Source organism: Colias croceus, chromosome 5 (assembly GCF_905220415.1).
Source record: "Colias croceus chromosome 5, ilColCroc2.1".
NCBI lineage: Eukaryota > Metazoa > Arthropoda > Insecta > Lepidoptera > Pieridae > Colias > Colias croceus.
In genome coordinates, this window is record NC_059541.1 from 2,365,840 (window position 1) to 2,391,859 (window position 26,020).

The 26,020-nt window shown below is 31.4% G+C and overlaps 1 protein-coding gene across 1 annotated transcript in view; it reads left to right on the forward strand.

Moving 5' to 3' along the window:
* The window catches only part of LOC123692111 (nephrin-like), a 148,263-nt gene that overhangs the window by 81,479 nt on the left and 40,764 nt on the right, over positions 1-26,020 (forward strand). Inside the window, exon 4 of the mRNA XM_045636755.1 lies at positions 19,299-19,495. Within this exon, the coding sequence (XP_045492711.1) occupies positions 19,299-19,495 (197 nt within the window). The remainder of the gene's footprint in view (positions 1-19,298; positions 19,496-26,020) is intronic.

Consider the following 26,020-nt stretch of genomic DNA (forward strand, 5'->3'; position numbering starts at 1 on the left):
AGGCTTACAAGTGACCAAGGTCGACAATTCGAAAGTAATTTATTTAAGCAGCTTATGTTATTAATGGGAATACAAAAGTTGCGGACCACCCCATAATATCATCCACAGAGCAACGGTGCAGTAGAGCGTTGGCATAGATCTTTAAAAGCAGCGCTTATGGCTCGTTTAAATTGTAATTCATGGGTTGATGAACTAGCAACAGTATTGTTAGGGTTACGCACAACTGTTAAATTAGACACAGGCGTAACTGCAGCTCAAATGATTTATGGCAGTAATATAAGGCTGCCTGGTGATTTTTATGACACAAGTAATATAAAACCGTGTGACGAACATAGTTATGTTGATAAATTGAGGTCGATTATACACAGTATGAAACCGGTACCTAGAATTAATAAATTACCGTGTAAAATGTTCATTCATAAAGATTTAATTGATTGCGAATATGTATTTTTAAGAAATGACACCGTACGGAAACCATTACAACCGCCGTATGATGGGCCATATCGTGTCATTAGTAGAAAGGATAAAACTTTTAAAATTCAATTAATGGACAGACAACTTAACGTTTCAGTAGATAGGTTAAAACCTGCATACGTTTTACCTGATGATAATAATATTGTGACTAAGTTCACAGGTAAGTCTGTTAGTATGAGTGATAGTAAAATTAATGATTCGCTACATACAAAAAAGGTAATTAAAAAGGTAACGTTTGAGACAGACAAATCCAGCTGTAAAAATTATGTTACACGATCAGGGCGAATACGAAAAACGCCAAGTAAATTTATGTTTTAATCATGTACATAGCCATTGTTATTGCAACCATGCAAAGTTGCAAATTGTATGTTGTTGTTTTAGGTCACGTAATTTTTTGAATTTAAAGAATGGTTATATTTAAATATTTTATTCAACATTTTTATTTTCAAACTATATACAACTAAATATATACATTTTTTACAATTATTTTTCTATATACAATATTTTACAATTTTACTATGGGATTAAATCAAACCAAGGAAAGTGTTGTCATTAACGAAAGTATTTCCAATGTTTCAAAGCTGGAAAATAAAATTAATATATTTGGAATCATAATAATTTTCATTGCAGTTATATTAACTATTTTTGTTTGTTGTGTTTTGAAACAACAGTGTATTAAAGTTGCTAGTAATTGGTTTAAAAAAAGAAGTTATGAGTACTACTAGCTTATCTGTTCCTGAAATCAAGGTGGAAAGAACACGAGAATTAAATAAAGTTGTGTATTAACAAACGTGTAAGTTATATTTCTTTGTGTGTTATTAAAATTTTAATGTCATGACGTGTCATATATTGCATTGTTATTGTATCTATCGTCATAGTGTAAGAGACGGGAACAATTTTAATTATATTTTCGTATTAATTGTGAATGATTTTATTTGCATGTTAATGTACTAGGTACATGATACCTTAATATTATACATTGCGTATTTTTTTATTATTAATAATGTTACTTTACATTATAATGTTTGTGTGTAATATGTAATGTTATGTTGTTCGATCGTAGGACTTTATTAGATTGTATTGTTGGCAAATGGCCGCAATGATGCCAAGAGAGGACATCATAACGTTATATCAAACACCATGGCTGCAGACTAGTAATTTTTATATGTTAAGTATCTTTTTTAAAATAAATGTTCGTGTGTTTATAAAAATGTTTCACCGACTCCTGAACTAATCTTGTATTATGTTTCACATTGTTATTTTTGTCTGTCAGCAGAATTGTTAGGGTTCGTTGTGCGAGTTAGTAATGTAAATAAAGATAATTTAATTTGATTTTGTTTAAAAATGTTCCACATTTTTTTGAAAAGGGGGGAATATTGTAGGTGCTGTGCTGACGCAGGATTTTCGGCCGCGTCGCACAGTCACATAGCGTCGCCCCTCAGTTGTCCCATAGCTCGCGCCACCGACCCACGTTTTGTAGTTAATAAATTTAAATAGTATATTTTTGTGTAATTTAGAAGAAATATAAAATTTAATTGGCCGCAATCTTTAATTTCATCTCCCTACACACAGCTACACTACTACTTCTGGATATTTTTTGTTTATGTATGAGTCCATGTATTATTAAATTAACCTAGAAATTAATACGATCGTGCCATGACCTTTTATTTTTCTTTATATTGAGAAAAATAGTTAAATCATTATGTAGTGATGATTCTCATTCATTATTTTCGTCTAAACGTCGAATTATTCTCCCATACATACAAAATAATGTTTGTTATTTCAAAAACAAAGTATTCGGCTTTTGAAATTTAAGTAAGCGTGTTCTTAGTTTCCAAAAAAAAAGAATTAAAATTATCTTTCACTCCGTACAAAAACGGCTTTTGTCAATATTTTTCGAGTGAAGAATCAAAACACCATTCGTTGACGCAACACTATTGTTTCGCGCGATTCAGACAAAAAAATTAAAAAATAATAAAAACACGGAAACATTTCGCGAAGTCATCAATCAACAATCACTTTATCGGTTTGTTTTGTTGCAATGTCTACGTTTCACGCTCGGAAATGAAATGAAAAAGCGAAACATTACATTTTTAAAGTAGAATCGACATTTCGATCGCAAATTGATGTAAACAGACGGCTACTATTTCGTACGTACAAATTTATTGACTTTATGCTGGGTAGACACGATCAATTTTACCGCTCAATTTGCTTGCGGAGCTAAATGTATTAGCCCAAAATTTAGGAAAATTGAGCTAAGTCATGGCAATTGGATTGATTTTTATGTTGAATCAGTTTATCAATGTCTGTTGTCGAATTAATTTATTCGTAAAGGTCGAAGTATATTTGGAAATGCTTCTTAACAATTATTATATTGAAGAATATTTACCTGTGGTAAATATTTGTGACGATTGAATAGTCGAATAAGTTAGTCTTTTTTACAACGTATTTCACAAAATTAATACCACAGAAAAAAAGTTATAAAGTCTGCTGATTGCAACGCCCACATTGCTGCAATATTCTCGATATTGAACAGAAGAAACATCTTGCACAATCGCTTCATCGACAGTACTATGAAATTAATTAAACTTTGTCCTGTGCATATCAATAATTTTAATTTAACTTTCTCAAAACATCTGCGTCGAGTTTTTACTCTTATTCTGTTGCGAACGTGTGTATTTTATGGATTCACTGAAAATTAAGTCAAGCTTCAAGTTTCATGCAAATTTGATGATAATGTTGATCGTGTGTCGCCACCATTACAGGCGATAAACATCGCAACTGCGTTGCACTTTGCCGCGGGATTTTGAACCTTGTACCCAGGTAAATGATAATACCTTTTAAAGCTTATTTAAATCTGATTTGTTTGCGGAAATTTTATACCTTATTAACTATTCCGAGCTGAACCGATTTAGGTTCAGTTGGCTGCTTTCCAAATGTTTGTAACTATCAGAATTGTAGTTGATCTGGCTTATGCGTCTTTGAGTACGGGTTTAGTTTCGCTTGTACTCATGTGCGGTACTTCTTCGAACTATTGTCTCTAATGCAAGAGCATTAGGAAGACCTAATAGCCAATTATATTACGTAATAAGGTGCAGTTTAACCCATGCGTGTAGGGTTGAACACGATGAGATATTAAGATAAATTATTAATCTACTGCATTAGAAAGATCGATTTCTTACTGTAAAAGTCTAAAATATAGTAAAGTATGTATCTATATTATTTTATAAAACGTGAGACTTCAGAAAAATGTAATCTTCTTTCTTTTCCAACTAAAACGGTTGTTATATTTGGAATATAACAAAGAAAGAAGTAATACTTCAAATAAGCAATACTGAAATATCATAACTTTCGATATAATATTATAGAACAAGATCCAACTGTGAAGCAGCCGACTCATCATAACTTATTTAAGCGCAAGTCTTGTTGGTGGAGATATTTCCAGATTTTTCTATTAATAACCAATGGTTAGCTTCGTTAGATCTGACGCAGCGTTTTCTATTTCCAATTCCTCTTAATTAATGAGCACTTATTTGAACATCAGTATAATAATATTGAATAAGTTTCACGAGTTTTATCTAGCGCCGTTCGCACGTACTAAAAATAATCAGTTTTATGGCAATGACTACAAACAATTTACGTATGACTCAAAACAACTTTCGAGACACTCTTTCACGCTTATCTAAAGCTAAAATAAATCGTGTGTGAAAGTCTGATACAGCGTTCAACGTATAAAGTGCCGTCTTGAGATTGAAATGCGTCTTCCAGTCGCGAAAATTGCTTTTGCCGTTTTTGAGTGAATGAAGTTTATAGACTCTGTTTATGGCTTTGACAATGTACGACATACATTTGATTTTGCGTGTTTGCGATAAACAACATTGCGTATAAATAAATATTAATGCTGCGTAAATAGCGAGTGACTTCACTGACTGAAATTACAAATTTCTACAGGATAAGATGATTAAAGCACTGTGTTATATTTTTAAATAACATTAACTATTATAACTATTACCTATTCTAACTTCCATACTAACAAATTAAAGAAATATAGATGATACTTTATGATTCTTAGGGCTGATTTTTCAATCGTAAAAAAACTTATTTGTCGAATAACGTATTAAACTACCATTTCAAAAATGTATTCTATATGTCCGTATTTGACAGTTTACAGGTGACATTGACGTTCGTGTAATACTTTATTAGACGGATACATTTTAACCAAGGATTGAAAAATCGGCCCTTAAACGATTTGAATGCGTCTCAAATATTGTCGTCATAAGTCATACCATCAATCAATTTAATTCATAAAGCAATTTATTGGTATGTGACCTCATTGAGATGGGTAAGCGTTGTGGAATGTTTGTGGCCAAAGTTATTATACTGATTGATCGATCCTCTTCATATGAGCTACAAGTGAAAATGGTGCGATAAAACAAAATATATAAGAGGTTAGAGGAGTCAGTAAAGAATTATTTTGAACATCAGCTAGTATATTTTGTTACAATTTATTTTATAATAAAACATGAACAAACATCCGTTAATCTGGGCAACACACACGTTAAAAATTTACCTAACACTCGTTACATCAAACGTTAAAAAAATAAACTTCACGATAGGCAGATGTAATATAATAACAAATTTGAATACACGCACGTAAACATAAACGAATTCATCATAATTAATAAAATATTCCGGCACCGAGTCTCAAATAACCCGCATTACACATGTGGGCTATCTAAATTTTACATCAGCTCACAAAAATTCCACTCATTCAGGGCTGGCACTCGCGACATTTTGTACAACTTTACGAGCGGATTTTTTTATCGCGTAAACCTTATTGTTAGAACCTTTTCTCGTCAAAGGAATACTTGTGAAGCTGTAGAAAGATATTCGCTTTGCTTCGTGTGTTACTGGATTTTGTTTGTATAGTTTGTGTGGAAGATATTTTTATTTCACAGTGGTATTTTATCATGCCATTCTTGTAAGCTTAATTCTTCTGCCTCTACTAGGAAATCATGAAAAATATTGATATACAATAACAGTGTAGCATTTATTTATATTTTAATTCCGTCTTTCAGTTTTATTGAAATATAATATACAATTAGACAAACAGTATTTAATATTACCCCCCTTTTAACTTAGGGATGTATCATATTATAAGCATCTTATCTATAAGTTTAATTGAAAAATCAACATATTATTATGACCAATAATAGATAATATTACATAAATAATAATAAAAAGGTAGATAAGTCTATTAAGAAAAATAAATATCGATCTTATAAAATAAATTCAAACATATTTGCATTTATTTTTCGATCGCACAACCCTACTCTCCCAAAAGCGCACTGCGACAGTCGCGAAATTGTAATAGTACCTCCGAGTATTCTAAATTGCGTATTATTCTTCCTTTACCTCTGCAAAAACTAAATGTTGTAAAATATTATGTACTAAAATATTTTATATTCATTCGTATTTCTATACGGATCTGGATGATATTCGACTCGAATATAAAATATAATCTGGAATAGCACAAAGTTTTTCCGTGTATCACGGAAAAACTTTGTGTACGTAGATACAAACGCATTCTTGTATTTGGTGTTAAAACCAATCACTTATCCATCGAACAGCTTGATAAATTTTATGATTTTTTTTGCGTACATAATAAAATATTCGGTTTGTCCGTCAATCGGCTGTCGTGATCTAGGCTTTTACACTTTAATACTAAAATGATGTACTGGCAGAACAACGTTTACGCTAGTTTTACAGTAAATATTTCACAATTATAATACAACATAGAGAAATAAATAGAAAGTATCTAGGTATTAATAGTTATACCTATAACATTAAATCTAAAATTTCTAAACATGATTATTATCTAGTTCGGTGTTGTCGATACAAACTTACTAATGCTCATACGTGAATGAGTACTCAACCCTTCCTCTTCCTGTAGGAAATAACCCTCTTTCAGCCTTTCTATGGCTTTTTGCATGTTGGTTTATCTTTTGGTACGTAAATATCATAAACATGAGAAAACATAGCGAAAATAATAAATAAGCTGATATTTATTGCTACAAATAAATACATTATTATAAGTATTGAAATTTAATGTAAAATAAACTTGTGTTACATATTCAAAGTAAAAATCAATTATTTGGCTTCTTCAATTTACTCTAACAATTCGAAATATTAAATAAATATGAGTTGTAGCTAATAATTTCAACACCTACGCCTACGTTATCATTTATAATTGATATGGTATATAGGTCTGTAATTTGAATAAGTTAAGGTAACGATATAATAATTAGACTATATTTATTAGGTATCTATATGTTTCATATTCTGAAATTATTTATAATTCTAGATCGATCGGCTCCGCCCACGTTGACCTGGAATAAAATAAATAGGGTTATACAGGCACAATTTTATAATATTTATTGGAATATGTTTCAAATATTTAATATCGTGAAAAGACCATGTCCAAAACAAACCTGTCCATACTACACATAATATTATAGTATGCGCTCTGTTCACTAGTGAATTTGTTCAATAGGTTAATTAGTTTTTAACCGACTTCAAAAAAAAGGAGGAGGTTATCAATTCGGCCGGTATATATATTTTTTTTTTTTTTTTTTTTTTTATGTATGTACACCGATTACTCCGAGGTTTCTGAACCGATTTACGTGATTCTTTTTTTGTTCGATGCGGGATGGTGTCGAATTGGTCCTATAAAAATTTTATTCGGCTAGGCCTAGTAGTTTTTATTTTATGAGCATTTTTGTCTGTACTCGATGACTTAATTTCAATGTAGCAAGTAACTTTGATTCACTTCCCGGTAACCGATTGAGCTGAAATTTTGTATACGAATGTAAATTGGATAGCGATGAAACATTATCATGACATGGAGCTGATCTGATGATGGAATCGGAAGGTGGCCATAGGAACTCAGTAATATATTGACTCAACTTTATCGAGTTTGGGCTCGTTTGATTCGTGTTGAAAAAAACACTAAAAAGTATTAAATAAAAATAACTGCGTTAAAAACAACCGACTTCAAAAACGGAAAAGTAAGAAATAAAAAAGATTTGATATTATTAATTACGTATTATTTTTATGTGCTATTTATTAAATAGGTTTGAAGTCGGTGCCAAACACTAAGCACTTAGTATTAAGCCCATGCACCGACATCAAACCTTTTTAGTAAATAGCACATAAAAATAATATGTAGTAATTAATAATATCAAATCTTTTTTATTTCTTACTTTTCCGTTTTTGAAGTCGGTTGTTTTTAACGCAGTTATTTTTATTGAGTTTATTAATTACAAACAGACATATTATATTTAAGTTACAAACCATCCTACACTTTACTACAAAGACATACAAGTGAAAATGAACTACATTTTATATTACACTAGATTTCCGCCCGCGTCTTCGCCCGCGTTTGCAAAGGGAAGCCTGCATAGTTCCCGTTCCCGTGGGATTTCCGGGATAAACACTATCCTATGTGTTAATCCAAGTTACCCTCTATATGTGTGCTAAATTTCATTGTAATCGGTTCAGTAGTTTTTACGTGAAAGAGTAACAAACATTCATACATCCATACTTACAAACTTTCGCCTTTATAATATATATTAGATATTAGAATATTAGATTTTATTGCACTGGCTTAAAGATCTCACATTGCACTTACAAAACTCGATATTTCTTTCAACTTTCAAGTGCAGAATTTGCAGTATCTATTCAAGGAACAGCCATAAATACGTTATCATGTGAAAATTGTAGCGAAACGAATCGCTAAGATTGGAAACTTCCTACACTCCGGAACTTGGATAATTTACTAGAGATCTTAAAAGTTCACAAGTGTGCGATGAACGTAGATATTGGAAACAAGAGCCATCCGAAGAAGAACAATAAATTTATTATGAAACAAGAATCGTAAAGTGGACGGACAAATTAAATTTTAAAAATTCGAGATGAAAATTGCAGAAAGTTTGCGGTCGGCATAAATATGTAGGTTTTATGAAAGCATCTGCTCTTGTTTTTAAATGGTGATATTATTTTTTATGCTGATTAATGCTTAGCTTTATGGATGAGAAATGTCTAATCCAAAAGCATAGGTATAAACCCTGAGCCTGGAAATAGAAATGAAGGATATTATTAATCCATACTATTATTATAAATGCGAAACGAGCTCTGTCTGTCTGTTACTCAATCACGCCACTGAACAAATTTTCATGAAATTTGCTATGGAGATATTTTGATACCCAAGAAAGGACATAGGCTACTTTCTATCCCGGGAAAATGACGCAATCCCGGAAATCCCACGGGAACGGGAACAATGCGGGTTTTTCTTTGACTGCGCGGGCGAAGCCGCGGGCGGTACCCAGTTAAATAAAAATTACGTTGACACACAGTTTTTAAAAGGATACCGTATTTTTAACCATTTGAGCATTTAAAATGACATTTGACGACTTTACTATTAATTTTAGCGTAATATTGCATCTTATAATGCTACCGACTTAATAAATCTTTTACCAAACAATACCTAAATTAATTCAATTAACAAACGCAAACCCAAAATTTCCGCAATTATTAATGCAAATTACATTCCCGTTGGACTTATCAGTCTTATGTTATTTGATTTTGCATAATATCAAGCCGAGGAAATTCTCAGACGGTCTTTAACGAAATGATTAAGGAGTTATGGCCTTCAATCTAACAGAATTCGTTTATTTGTAGCTGCGCCCCGCGGTTTTGCACGCGTGTGAATGAGTTTTTCCTTTCAATGCTATAATTTTCCTTGGGGAATATCGGTGTAAAAATAGATAATATTACTCTATATAACCACTGTTATCTGCCAGTGAAAGTCCCGTCAAAATCGGTCCAGCCGTTCCTGAGATTAGCCGGAACAAACAAAAAGACATACAGATAAAAATTGTAAAAAATACTTTTACTTTGGTATAATATGTACAGTGTATATACATCCATAATATGCATTTAGTAATAATTGGTTATTTCACAACAGATACTCCAATTTTATTATTAGAGATAAAGTAAAGACTCTTTTTTTATTTTACGAGAACAATATTAGATTTGTTAATGAACGAATTCTTTGGTTTAATAGCGTAGAAAGAAGGACGTCAAAGGTTATTGATTGAAAACGTACGATAAGACATAGGTATAACCATAGTATAATAGTATAACGTTACGTACACGATTATTAAATTGTCAATAAATCATCACTGTAATATGTGATGTGATCTTATTATTAGTGTTAAACGATTTGGAGTACTTAGATTTTTATTTGCTTTCTTAAAATAATATAAAATTTATTTTGAATAGTGAGAAAACGTTCTCAGTTATATAAATTACTCGTAGAAAAATTTTAATACAATTTCTTCCTTACCTAGTTTGAATAAAAATCCTGTCATCATTTTACTCATTAGACATAATTAATTTCCTTAAGCCATAATAAAAATTAATATTTAAGGGTTCATTTAAAAGCTTTTATGACATTAATACATTATCCGCATATTATGGTGGATTATATAAAAGATAAAAAGGAATAAACTAAAATGTATAGAATAAAGCGTTATTGTATGTTGTATAATATAATGGAAAAGTGCTTCTTGAAAACTTGATGTGAAAGGATGGTATAATTTGAGTAGAATTATAAATATTTTATTTTAGTTCGGGCTGATTTTTCAATCCTTGGTTAAATTTTATCCGTACATTAAAGTATTACACGAACATTTTAAAATGTCACCTGTAAAATGTCATATACGGACAATTAGAATAAATTTTTGAAATGGTAGTTTAGTACGTTATTCGATGAATAAGTTTTAACCAAGGATTAAAAAATCAGCCCTTAATATAATAGTGCAAACGTTATAATAATATTCGAGTTTAATCAATGGAACACTATTATAAAATATGAAGTTATGTGATAATTAAAGTACGTAGGTACCTACAATAATAATCATTATCTATGGACAACATATTTTTCTCTTTTTCGTAGTCTTGTTGTTCTAGACTATGGTCTATTTCTTTATCAAATAAAAGAATCTGTACAGTATCTTTGCGAGAAAGAATAACAAACATCCAATATATTCATATCCACATGCATACAACCTATAAAATCGGTTATTTAATTCGGACAAATTATCTCTCCCCCAGTAATTACAATCACGAATCAGGCTATCAAATAACACTTGTAAATAACATGAGATATAAAAAGCGAAATAAAAATGAGTGTAACATCAAAGCATCCATTATGGCAAGTATTGTTTCGAGGTAAAGCATTCCACATTTGGCACACAAAAGCAAGTCGGGCGCCAACAATGAAGCGAACGGAAAAACTTTCAGGCCACCGTCTTGTCTGATTCTGACCGAATTATTCAACGACACCTAGTAGCTGAGAATTAGTTTTACGGCATTATTACTATTCTTATTTATATATTACTTATTATAATACTAGCTTACCGCCCGTGGCTTCGCCCGCTTTCTCTAAAACCTAATAAATTATATACCAAAACCTTCCTCTTGAATCACTCTATGTATTAAAAAAAAACGCATCAAAATCCGTTGCGTAGTTTTATACTATGTAGTGATTATATGTGTCTTACTATATTAAGGTACCTAATTTATCTTTGTATCTATCACACATAATTTATAATAGACTAGATTCCACCCGTGTCTTCGCACGCGTTTTCAAAGAAAAGCCCGCATAGTTCCCGTTCCTGTGGGATTTGCGGGATAAAAAGTAGTGTGTTATTCTGGGTCTAGAGCTTTCTACGTACAAAATTTCATTGTAATATGTTCAGTAGTTTTTACTTGAAAGAATAATAAACATCCATCCATCCATACTTACAAACTTTCGCATTTATATTATTAGTAGGATAAAGTTTTAGACAAAATGGGCAAAGTCGCGGGCGGAAATCTAGTATTATATAAAATGGCTTTACAAATTAAACCATACTGAACTATTCTTAACTTACATACTTACTTTTTTTATTGATTTATGGTGTTTTATTAATATTGAAGTAATTCATCGTGTTTAAAGGAAATGAAACACGATTTAGTATTATTTATTATTGAAACTCAATTCAAGCGACCTTCAACGAATTCAATTTAAAGTCCCTGACAACGGTGTTGTTATTGTTTTTCATTAATTTTAAAAAAAAAAAGTTCTGCAAAAACGTAACATGATAAAAACAGTTTTAAAATCCACATATTCTACGTCACGGACGCTCGATGGAATTAAGATAGGAACTCGATATAAAATATGTTTCGTTCAAAATTTTGAAAGAGAAATGGAGTGAGCTCCAGTTAGTATCAACGAAATAGGTCAATATTGAACTTTATGGAAGCGGGGGAAATAAAAATCCTCTAAATTTTTTAGAGCACGCTGAATATTCTTGAACATCGCACGTGTACGGGTTCATTAGAATCATATTAATTAATTAATGTGGTTAATTGAACAAAAAATATAGTACTGATAATATTTTCGAAGTGAAACTTCTATAAGCACATTGAGAGTAAAATATTTTCAAGGTCGCGTCATGACGATAACGACCATTGAGTTATTATGTACTACGTAATAGAGAGGACATCGCTACTACACTATTTGTAACACGAGTTAGAGTCAATCGTCTCAAAAAAGTCAATTTTTGTTACACTGATTAGTTTTAATTGATAAGTTTATTCATATTTTTTTAAGATAAACAACATTTATTTGTTACATTGATTGGTTTCAATTTATAAGTAATAAGGGGCAGGATATCTACAAAGTGACCACTAGCCGCCCTGCGCCGCCGCGCTTGTCGCACAGATTTTGTTCGTGGTGTCCTCTCTATACGTAGTAATAATACCTCAATGATAACGACACGTCATGGTATAAGGCAACGATTTTGGTATCTTTTAATCTTGCAAATAAGTTTCACTTCTGACACGTGTTCTCGGCACACACGCTCTTTTTTTCTTTGATTTGTGTGCCTAACGAATTATGGCCTTCAAACCATTCTTACAATTTTGCCCACGATAACATAATAAGCTTCTTTAATTTCAGTAATTAGAAAAACAAAACGTTTCATTATCGAATGATAATAATTGAAATAAAGTATTTATTGTATTGTTTTTTTTTAATTTGACTAATGAGGTAGGTACATGTCATATTACCCAATCAACAAAATGGATTAAACTTTACGCAAACAGGAAAAATAAATCTTTAAAATTTTCAGAGCACGCTCCGAATTTTTCTTAACCCCACGTGTATAAATCAATTAGCGTTATTTTAAATAAGAAAATATTTATAATTGAAAGATAGAACCAACTTTGCTTTTAAAATTTCATATTTTTTGTGACGTGATCTTGAACTCGAAACATTTATATACCTATATCTTCGTAATTAATATCTCTTTTTAATTAGATTAAATTCTAATAAAAGTGAGGAACTGACATGACTTTCTAAACAGAATTTTCGAGGTAGGTAACCTTGTTGATGAAATCTCTTGATTTCAATAGTTATTAGTTACCATTACTGAATATTAGCACATTAGTTTGACGTTTGATTTGTAATCTTGTTAAATGTTTGATAAGATTTGATAGTCAATAAACAACACTAGAACTATAAGGCTAAATAATATAGTATACTATAAACTTATGTTGAGGATTGATATACTCAAATAATGATGTCGATTTAATATTTTGTATGTATCTTATACAGATATCGTAAATTCTGATTGTTCTTAAATTAAGAATTGCCTTAAGTTCTTGAATTATTTCTTTATAACTACCAGGTAAGCTTTGATTAAAACGTAATATCCAGAAGGTTTCAATTAATGCCATTAAAATAAAATAACAAGACCACCGTTACCTTTAGACACATCTTTCTATTATGTTTTTTTTTTTTTTTAATTTTGTGTCACATTTCCAATAACGAGTTCGCATCCATTAAATCATACCGATACCGATGCTTAAATCGATATCATTACCGGTATATCTACATGATTTTAGTGCATTAGTATTCATTTTAAACGCTATCGGCACATGGCCAGATTATCTAGCTTAAATTGCAGGTTTTCAATCGCGTGCCTCAAAACACTCAACGGCAATGCATTCCCATTTTAGTAACTTCATCAAAATTTAGAATTCATTTTCAGTTTATAAAGCTTAGTTTGAATTTGATTTTGTATAGTTATTACTGCATTTAGGTATTATTTATATGTAGATAAGGTAGATGATATGATATTCTTATGGTATTATCATTATAAGTAATTAAAGTGCTTCCATCTCTTATTTTAATTAATTCTATATTCTAGTATTTATTTGGGAACTTTGGAATAAAATAACTTACTAAAATTTCATGATCACATTTCGTGCGCGACTAGCAAAACTATTCACAGCTTTCTTTGTTTTACAGTTTAATATTATTTGTTTTAGAATTTAATTCCAATACCTACTAAGTAGTTTATAACTAACTAGCTGCTCCGCGCGGTTTCACCCCCGTGGCTCCGCTCCTATTGGTCGTAGCGTGATTATACATATATGAGCCTATAACCTTCTTCGATAAATGGGCTATCTAACACCGACATAATTTTTCAAATCGGACCAGTAATTCCCGAGATTAGCGCGTTCAAACAAACAAACAAACTCTTCAGCTTTATAATATTAGTATAGATTCAAACAGAGACAGATATACGTCTATGTACCTAATAGTTCTTAAAACCATACCTCTATATCTGCGTATTTAACCTCAATATCAAGGTATACATTCGCAACGTTTTTAGATAGAATTTAATAAATACGGATTATAAACTATTCGCCAAGGTTTAATAAATAAAAAACGACTTAAGCTTTCAACTAACAAGCTATACGGCTATAAAACACAATTTATTTTCTGAAATATTGACGTGTATTCAGACAACAGGTGGTTTCAATAAACTTATTATAAAGAGCTTTGAACGCTCATTGGCAATATAGGTTGCTATAGGGCTGTCTACAATTTTAATTAAATTCCTTATAAGAAATAATAGATTATAATGTAGCTGTCAATCAATCTGATAAAAATGTTTATAGGAATTATATGAATTGGAAATAATTTAGGAGCTTTGAAATTTTTTGAATTTATAGTTGCTTTTGATGGGGTTTAAGATTTGAGTGGAATAATATGCCACTCTACAACACAGTTAAGTACAGTTACAGTTTTGCTACATAATATAATCCATACTAATATTATCAATGCGAAAGTAACTCTGTCTGTCTGTCTGTTACTCAATCACGCCTAAACTTCTGAACCAATTTGCATGAAATTTGGTATTGATATATTTTGATACCCGAGAAAGGACATAGGCTACTTTTTATTGTGAAATATAATTATCCACGGGCGCTAGTATTATATAGTTTTGTAAAATTTCGATTGCGTGGTGCGCATAGTTTATATTTAAAATTCCTTTAAAGTCAAAAGATTGTTTTTGTTATATACTGTCCTAAAAAGATGTATAGTAAATTCTAGAAATTTCCATTGCATAAATGACACACGCCTTACTAAAATTGCAAAGTAGGCACAAAACAATTGAACTCTTTATCATTCCGCAATAAATTTACGTTTTAGTACTAGAAGAAGTGATTCATCAAACGACTGACACACTGATTCATATCTACGGCTATATTAAAGACTCGGAGGCAATATGTGAAAAACTGAAGTAGCTGGCATATTGCCGAAAGCTTTAGTGCTCCTTTTCGGATATATTTCCTTCTTAGAGTATGTTTTTTTAATAAATATATTCGGATTTTCTGCTGTCGTCTATAGTGGCAATCGTATTGAAAAAATAAGACATGGTTTGATGAGTTCAATAAGGTCTAAATATGTAACTACCTACTACATTAGTGAAAACAATAGTTAAAAGGTTATTTAAAAATAGCATTACATAGATACCTCAATATTTTACTCGTATAATCATCAGCCCATATTATACGTTTACGCCCACTGCTGGGACACGGGACTCCTATGAGGGTACATCCACCACGCTGGCCAAGTGCGTGTTGGCGGATGACACAACATGTCATGTCATGTCGTCGAACTTTTTAATTCTTCGACATGTCGGTTTCCTCACGATGTTTTCCTTCATCGTTCGAGCAGTGGTGATGTTACAACATGCGCAGATAAATTGAAAAATCAATTTATTTCCTGCGCGCTCACCTGGTCTCGAACCCCGGACTTATCGATATGAAGTCCGAGGTCTCACCACTGAGCCATCACTGCTCTCTCTCTCTCGTATAATATAACGTCCATTTTATTTAGTAAATGCAATGTTCAGTTTATACGGCAATATTTTATTTTCTTAGTTATTTTGAGTGCAAATTGACCCCTCCAGACCTCGCAGTTACAATAATAGAATAGTAATGGTAATTCACGTTTAAAATATGACTTGTTGCTAATATCTCAAAGGATTCTAAGAGCTCTACCTCCAAGGAATAGCCGTGTAATTCAATATAACGCATTTGCAAGTTAAATTCCACTTTAAATAAGGGTTTGCTTCGGAAGTTACACCTCCTTTGGAGATATTATTCTAGCATTCAGTTGTAATTGAATTAAATATATTTTGTCAGAGGCGATACTGAAGTTTTCAAGTCGCTTGTTTGCATAATTGGCGCGAAATACGCCTTTCCTATTGTTTATTTGTATGGAATTGGATAGAACGTTGTAGAAAAACGGTTTGAGTTTTTATAATTCGAAATATTATTCCATTTGAGGATAAAAATGTATTGAGGTTATAATTATTGTGTGTAATTCGTAATCATGGATAAATGGAAATGGCATCAAATATTTTATCATTTAACAATTATTTTTTTCAGTAAATTTATCGCTAATACAAAAATAGAGCCCAGTTTTCTTGTACTCGCATACAATGGATAATTAAAAAAAAAAGACTTTTGGCACTCGGGGACTGCCGCGGTAAAGCTATTGCATAGCATGCCTTCAAGCCACACCTCCGTGCCCGTCGGAGTGGGGAGCGTGAGATTTTTCGTTACGCAATTTCTGGATTCGGTCTCCGCGCTCAAGGCGTGCGATAGAAGCTATGCAATAGCTTAAAAAAATACAAATATGCACTATAAGAATAAAAACAGCATAAATGTTCTACCATCAAAACTCACCTTTAATTAAACACACCAAATATCCCTAAAAACCATACATTGCTTTTTCAAGCCTCAACTAAAGTATTGATTCGCAAATGGTTTATATTCGCGGAATGCACTAGCACTGCGGTTAAGCTTACCACATGGTACGGATTCAACGAATAGGTGTTCAACTGTTCAAACATACAATACTGAATATGCAGATTTGGATTAAGTTTAGCATTGATAGAATGCGGTGAAAATTTGGATGCGAGTACAATGGTGCAGGCGACTGTCTATTATGTCAGAATTTAAAGAGACCATGTGAAAATGCCGTAAATTTTAAGAGAACCTAAGTCTAATTTTTATCTTATATACATGGTGACCCACTGTTGGTATACTAAGCTCAAAGGAGGCTATAGTTTTGCATACCTACGCCGAGTAGGTATGTAAAAAAATACTTATAAAATTCCAGATGCATTTTTTTTTCAAATAGATGAATTCTTAAAACTCTATGTGTACACCCATAGCAAGCAACCCACCCAACTTTACCACCAGCACGTATATATTTTAAAAATATAGTAAGTATATTGAAGTTACAATATTTAATCAAAAGAACATGAATGTAATTCGTATTTGATGCTGATGGAACAATTACAATTTTGATGAGTACGTTTAATGAAAGATAGATTATAATATCTTCTATGTATTATTTGGTTCATTTAGCACACATTCTAATAATGTATTTGACTTAACGCGAGTCTTTTATCTGAAGAAGTGAAAACATTTAGCTGAATCATCATCAAGACATGTAATACCTCAATCTACCCGTGCCACGCTCGCTCTAAGCGCCCTACTTTTCTTAAAAATCTATTGTTCAATTTAGAATACAGCATATGCTAGCGTTCTATTAATATTCATTATCATAAAAGTAATTCAAGTTTAAACACAATCAAAACGAGACCTGTAAAAGCGTCGTAGCCATAGAAATCTAAATAGTCGTATCGCTATAAATTGCAAGATAATTTTTTAGGAAAAAAAACAATGAACATAGTAAAATTTACTATGACCACATCACCAATTGGCAATCATATAGACCCATTACACACATTTGATAAACAAAGAACCACGGACGTCGCAATTGCTCCACGCTATTGTTTACAAAAATCAGTTTAAATGTAAAATGCACGCTGAGTTATGGAAGGCAGTAAAATCAGTTGGAATCACAGCACTCAGGCGTCCAACGGTTCAGTGGACGAAGAATTTATAGCCAGCTGGAAATCCTTCTTGAATTATGACGGCTAAGCAATTGTGAGTTGCAAACGAATGGTGTAAAAGCTGTTTCGTCACTTTCCCGGAATGTCCGGAGATTTTTTTGCTTCGATGACTTTTCTGAGAGCGAAATGAGACAAGGTGAAAAGGGCTTTTCGAACAGTTTCAATGAAATGAAAAAACTGTGAAATGTGATATTCGGATAGCAATGATTTGAATGATTTGGAATTCTAATGTAATGATTTGAATACCATTTTGAAATTTATAATGTCAAAAGTGCATCAATGAATGGTTGTAATAATTTAGCCACGTAATACATTCAATAATTTAATTAATTTTATTGTATTTCCGAATAATTTTAAAACGTTTAAAATTTCATTATAAGTGTATAACTTGACGAAGAAATCTAGATTAACTAGAATGAAACCATATTACACAGTAATAAAAGAGTACTTCAGGAACAAATATTTTTTTACTGAATTTATTACAATGGAAGATAGACGGCGCTATGAACTACTATGTTAATTTGTCTGTCTATATGAAAATAATATTATGTTCAATTTAAACTTTTATATTTGGTTTCTCTATTCAATACTCATGTCCTATAAAAATAACGAAATTTTAAAGTTTATCCACGATTTTACACTATGTGAAATGTTCTCGTGTAAAGTTTTATTTCGAAATATCTCGAGCGATTTTATTTTTATGAAACTTTTATATTTTTATAGAAGTTGATTTAAAAAATATAAACTCATTTTGCTGATACCTTCAAGCTAGGTTTACCTGTGTATCTAACCACCTACATACATAATTATTATAATGGTTTTTAATAACTTTTTTGTTCAATTGGAATAGTTCAATTAAAATTGTTTAATTCAAAAGTAAATCTCTTTTGAATTAAACAATTTTAATTGTAATTAATTTAAAAATTTTCAAAGGAAATATTTGAGAACCATCAAATCAAAAATTTTTATCCTTGTTATCTCTGTTAGCTACCACAATCGAGACTTTCGTACACGAAATTATTGGGCGTCTCATCAAAATAAAGCTACAAACGGAAAATTAGCTCGATAGTAGTCACTTGCAAAAATGGGCGATGTATCCTAAACTATATGAAAACCATCAACCATAATTCAAGGAATATTCAGCTGTACTCGTGATTTGCGCTTAGCAAAAAAATTAGAGATTCATTTTTATTATAAAGACTGTGCTCCGCGATTTTACCCGCCGTGCTCAGCTCTTGTTGGTCTTTGCGAGACGATATTAAACATAGCCTATAGCTTTTCTCGATAAATGAGCTATCTAACACCAAAAGATTTTTTAAAATCGGAGCAGTAGTTCCCGAGATTAGCGCGTTCAAACAAACAAACAAACTCTTCAGCTTTATAATATTATAGTATAGAAAAAAATATTTTAACCCAGCTCTTTTGTTCCAGCTACGACACGCGTGTCCCAGGGCCTACAGGGCACTGGTCAGACGACACGTTCGGGGAGCGAGCGCGATGGGTCGGCCTGCCCACCTCCTCACTGCACGTGCGAGACATACAGTCAAGGGACAGAGCCATCTATAGGTGCAGAGTCGACTTCCAAGTGTCACCTACAAGGAACTATAGAATCGCACTGGATGTTATTGGTAAGTTTAACACGAACATATTACAAAAAGAATTAAACTAAATCCAACACATACAATTTCGATAAAAAAGAAAAACAAAGAATAAAAATACAATACGTACTATGCTAAAATAGTCGATTTTCCGTTACCACCAGGCAACAAGGGTTACAATCTAAATCCTAAAGTTTATAATTAGTACTTAGATCTCGTGTTGTTCAATTATGATTTGATTACTAGCAAGTTACTTATCGTTAATCTACCCAAGAAGGTCTTGGTATTGGAAGGAGGACTAAGTAGAAAATTAGGTTTATGCGGTTTAAATGATTTGTAATATGTACCTCATTTCAAAATATCAATGCTGTGTGAATTGTTTGATTGAAAATATATAGTCGTGTTAAATGCAAAATTACTATTTGATATTAATTAATACAACGCTACTATTTTATAATTCTTCAAATTGCAACAGATTTATTGTAGACCATTGCCGAATATAGATTATAATATTATTATCACTATGATAAGCACATAATGTTATATCCTATTAAATAAATCGAAATGGAAAGCCATTCCCACATTAAACGCCTAGTTTTTATTAACATTCTAATATTCTTATTCTCATTAGTATTTATAAATTATATAGGTCAAAGTTCTTTTAAAAAAATAGAGTAACAAACGCTTCTAAAGAAATCGTGTTTCATAAAACTAGGTGTTCATTGTAACAACGATACAAAACCTTATAAATTCCAACGTAAGAGAACAAAGACGGCGCAACCTTTGAACCTTTATCATCGCCGCAAAAATTCTCAAAACTTCAAGTCTCGTACAAAGAGATAAGTCTCAAGTACGAGCTACTAGAATGAATCAGGTTTAGAGTTTAGACACGCATGTTGAGACACACTTTAGTACAATGCACGTAGTAATCATATACATAGATTAGTATATGTATGTATAGTCTAGAACTTGACATAACTAATTCATAGTTAACACGAATTTAATCAGTGTTTGGTTTCAATGCATATTTAAACTGGCTGTGTGTAATTTGGTTAAGGGTTGTTATTTTAATATTTGACCACATCATCAAATTAAGACACAGATGTATGTAACAAGCTTCTTAGTTATTAGGAATGTTGTTCTATTAGATTTAAATTTTATTATAAATTATCCACTTTTAATTTTAATCCAAGATTATAATATCATGTGTAAAGTTAAACCATTAAAACAACGTACAACTTCAACCTATCCTATGAATTCACGTGCTCACTTTTCTCGTGAGCCGAAAGACGAAAATACCTCGCAAATGTATGCCGGATAAAGACGCTTTTAAATTCTAATGTCATACTGGAAACAATGTAAATGTTTTCAAAAAGAAATGCGTATAAGTTGTATGATGTCACAAGCATAAACGTATATTAGAAGATCTCGTTATTTTTACTCGTGTATGAGGAGCGAAAAGGCGTCTTAAGCCTTCTCGATTGCAGTATAATATTTATGTTCTGAGAATTTTAAAATGATGCTTTATGTAGTAAACTGTTGCATATTGTTAGGAGCTTATCAAGATGTGTTCTGCGTATTGCGATACCATTTTTTCCTATTCAATAAAAAGTTCTGTAGAACGACAATTATTAAAAATAATCTGCGGCTTAGAACTTTTAATATTCGTTTTTGATCTTATATTGAAAAAGGTAATACGTTTCTAGAGAAGAATTAGTCTTATAAAATTGCATATAAATCATCTTAATAGAACGTTCAATTTTTAAAACCAGTTCAATGATAATATATTTGACATAATCTTAATATATATAAATCTCGTGTCACAATGTTTGTCCTCAATGGACTCCTAAACCACTTAACCGATTATAATAAAATTCGCACACCATGTGCAGTTCGATCCAACTTGAGAGATAGGATAGTTTAAATCTCAAATCGTTTTAGAGAAAGCGGGCGAAGCCGCGGGCGGTAAGCTAGTAATTTAATATAAATCTTAGGATACGGCTTGAATACGGAATAAAATTATTTAGCAACAATAAATGCCATAATTGGAATAATAAATAAGCTAGAGTAAATTGGCATGGATAAACAATTGAATCAACTGTCAAAATAATACAATAATATTTGGAGTGGCGTAGATAACAATTATTTGATAGTGTTCTGTGCAATTATTCGAAATCCAATTAGCAGTATTTCATTGACTTTTAACTCTTTTGAATTACGATTCCAACCTTATTAAATTACATATGAAATGATTTAAAAAAGTCAAAATTTTACTCTTCCAGACTCACCTTTTATAACAAAAATTTGGATTTAATTAATTTGGGAAAATAATTATTATAATACACAACGTAACTCTTTTAGTTTCATCGTGTTATTTGTATTTATTATATCAGATCCTTTCCTTTCCAAATCCTATGCTTCGAACCTCTATGGCCGCAGTGACTTGATGATTTTATATTTTTTACTTTCATTTCTAATCTATACATATAATAAATCTGTAGAAGGGTCAATTCTGTACATTGAAAATATTGAAAAAATAAATAGCAGGGGGTGTTACTGGATCGACACCAAGCCCAAATATGTGATTAAAAAAAATTTTTGTCTGTCTGTCTGTCTGTCTGTCTGTCTGTCTGTATGTTCAGGCATCACGTGAAAACTAACGGTTCGATTTCGATGAAACTTGGTATAATTATACCTTATTATCCTGGGCGTAAAATAGGACACTTTTTATCCCGGAAAAATACGTAGAAAAAAAAATCTTAATTTTTCTTAATTTTTCCGCGCGGACGGAGTCGCGGGCGGAAGCTAGTTGTAAATAAATTGTAAATAAATTCAAAATAAGCACTAACTGTCGTACGAGAAATATTTATTAAAACCAATTAACACGACTTAATTTTCTTTCCTCAATGATAAAACCTTAGCAATAGCAGCAAGTTAACAAGTGAATTATAGCAAGCCATAACATAATTTTAACACTATCAAAGTTAAATCAAATAACAAAGAAAATAAAGGCCTCATCAAACAAATGAAAGCTTACATTTTTCCTTATAAAAATAAGCTAAAAACAAGGGAACAGAGGCTCGGGTAATCACGATAAAACAGAAATAGCGATAAAGTTGACCCTTCTTTATCCTGGCATCAACGCGGAAATTTCATACTAAAATAGTGTAAGAGCCAGTGCTTAAAATAAATTGCATTTGATCTGAAAATTGTTTATTACATGGAAACAGATAGTACGTTCTGGCATGCAAGTATGTTTATCGGGAAAAGATGATTTAAAAGTCGACTAATTTATATTTTCAATACACACGGAAGAAATTTCATGAGTGTGTCCTAGAAAGATGTTCCTACACTGATTTACGTAGGTAATCATGCAAATAACGCAACAGTCGTAATTACTTATAAGATATTATCAATTTATTTAATAAAAAGTGTTATTTTAAATTGTCGTAAATCTTTAAATTGCCTTGGGTTTTATAAAAAGTGTTATTTAAATAAAGGCAACGCTTATGTTCCATTTATGTTTGTAAGTTATTATCCCACCAAAAACATAAATGTAAAATTTGGAGCCGAGTTCAATCGTTGACTTAATTTGCCAAAAAAAGAAATGAGATCTAAATGTGTGCCAAGTTCTGCAGACAGTCCAGAAATTTATTTACAAAGATGTATTAAGTTCTTAGGTTGACTGAAAACTCAATTGTTTTATTTTCCCTTAGAGAACAATGTTTATTCCAAAATATAACTTTTTAAATTTGAATAATATAATTATTTTCACAAAGCAAACAACTAATGACCTATTGAACTCCATAATTTGAGGAGGCTAGTTTTTAGAACCTCACAAAATATAAGCAGTATGTAAAACTAGCCTCATCAAATTATGGGGTTCAATAGGTCATTAGTTGTTTGCTTTGTGAAAATAATTATATTATTCAAATTTAAAAAGTTATATTTTGGAATAAACATTGTTCTCTAAGGGAAAATAAAACAACTGAGTTTTCAGTCAACCTAAGAACTTAATACATCTTTGTAAATAAATTTCTGGACTGTCTGCAGAACTTGGCACACATTTAGATCTCATTTCTTTTTTTGGCAAATTAAGTCAACGATTGAACTCGGCTCCAAATTTTACATTTATGTTTTTGGTGGGATATCATTACTTTTTGTACAGAAAATTACTCTGCAAATTTGATTTACTTTATGAATATAATACTTTTTATATACGATTTTTTTATTTTTTCTTGCGGTTTCTCTGTATGGTTTGTTTAGTATTATCCTTACTAATATTATAAATGCGAAAGTAACTCTGTCTGTCTGTCTGTTACTCAATCACGCCTAAACTACTGAACCAATTTGCATGAAATTTGATATGGAGATATTTTGATACCCGAGAAAGGACATAGGCTACTTTTTATTGCGAAATATGTACCACGGGCGTAGCCGGGGCGGACCGCTAGTTTTCTATATTTTCTTATATGTTATGAATGTCAGCGCACATTGCCCCGTCATTATCTGCAATTTTTTAAACTCGTTTTCTGTTTAAAAGATTACATGATTTTCCAAACATCCAGCGTGAATTTGTACACACACTATTACCAAGATGCAAAGATCGTTGTAGAATAATCGTCGCCTTACTCCATGACGTTACGGTATTGCCATGACGCGATCTTAAAATTTTACTCTAAACGCGCCTAAAGATGTTTCACTCATATTAATATTACGCAAATTAAATCATTTCGACCTTCGACGAAGCCTTCTTCCATTACACCATTTATGGTACCTAATTATTTTTGCATGCTTGTATTGGCTGAACATGTTTGTGCTTTATTAATATAATTGTATCACCATTGAATACCATGTTTAAAGCAAAATAAAGATTTTATTTATTTATTTATTTTCTTATTTATTTACACTGAAATTAAAACTAAACTAAACGCTCATAAATAAAGAATAAATAGATGTGAATATGTAAAATTATATATTATTTTTAACTGTATGAGCAATAATTTTATTACAATTTTCTTTTATTTTACGTTTAATAACAGTTTTGAATAAAGAAATCATGCAATCGAAGTAATCCACCCTAGCGATACTAGCGCGAGTGAGTGTGATGTCAGAGGCGCTTCGAATCTACAGATGTTTCGTCCTAAAATATGTAAATTTCAATAATCTATATCTCAGTCATTTATTGATGGATTTCAAAATTTTTTTCGGCCACTGATTAGTTTTGAGCTATTTTTTAAGACTAGTAAGGTGAATATACTATTTTCTATTTTTTTAAACTTTTCCATTTTTCCATACAAACAAAATTAATGTCATTGAAAAAAAAATTAAATACAAATAAATTCAGTATTTTCTGATTTTTTCCTTTGTACACTCACTATTACCTAGCTGATTACAAAATTTGAACTTTCTAGGTCATCTGGAAGTGGGTTAGGTTTTGTATATGTCTATAAGTCAGTCAGTCTTAAAAATTGCGATTTTTGGATATTAATATCTACGCAACTGTTTAATCTGTATTTATGAAATTTAAGGTTCTTGTTTATCTTGAGGTCCTCTTGATATGTACCAAATTTGGTTTATTTAACTCAAATAGTTTTCGAGTTATAAGAGGGTGAAAAGTGGCTCGAAATGGTTCGTGTAAATATACACACGGCTGCTGCTCGCCAGTTCTCTTCGCTTGAACTCGGCTTGACACGCGGCAGGTATATGAATCGTCAATTATAGCCATTATAGAGTGAAATTAACCTTTTTTTTATTCAGCAGCTCTTACATTTTTCTCTATAGAATGATATCTAGATGATTTAAGTTTTCCAAAGAACAATAAAACGTGGATAGGAAAATTAAAATTTTATTGGGATTGTACCCAAAGTGTATCGGGCTATCTCAGATGTATGATAAGACAAACCCTTTTGTATTTTATTATTCAGTTCAAACTTTCGATGAAACCCAACTCCGCCGTTAAATTATTTTATAGATATTCTTTTAGTTTTTCCCCTTTATTACTTTTAAACTTTGAGAATAAAACGCCAATGTTTTATTATTAAAATCATTTTTCATAGTATTTTACAGTAGTTTTGACGTCTAACTTTAAGTTATAATATATGGCTCTGCATCTTCACAGTAATAATAGGTATGATTTGTGCATTATTTTTGCTCATATACTGTTCCATATACTTGTATATTAAAGTAAGAGACTTCTTTTAATTTCTAAGCACTAAAAATCCAATTAACACGTCATGTTAAACGCCTTTATAAATTACCAACACAATAAAATAAGTTAAAGAGTCAACAAAATAGTTTTAAGCTTAAAACACTATGCAGCGGAACTCGACAAATTTTATCACACTTAACGTGGTGACGTCGTAAATTATACAGCACACAGTTGCAGCTTTGCTGGTATCCAGGCGACGAAAATCCGACCCTCACGCGACCGATAACATGCCTTGAACGACAGTGTATCCTACATCGACATTCCGAACCATTTTGTACTTTAAAATTATAACGCCTTTGAGATAGCTGTGTGGAATTCAGGTAGGAGAGGTGAGACGCGCGAAC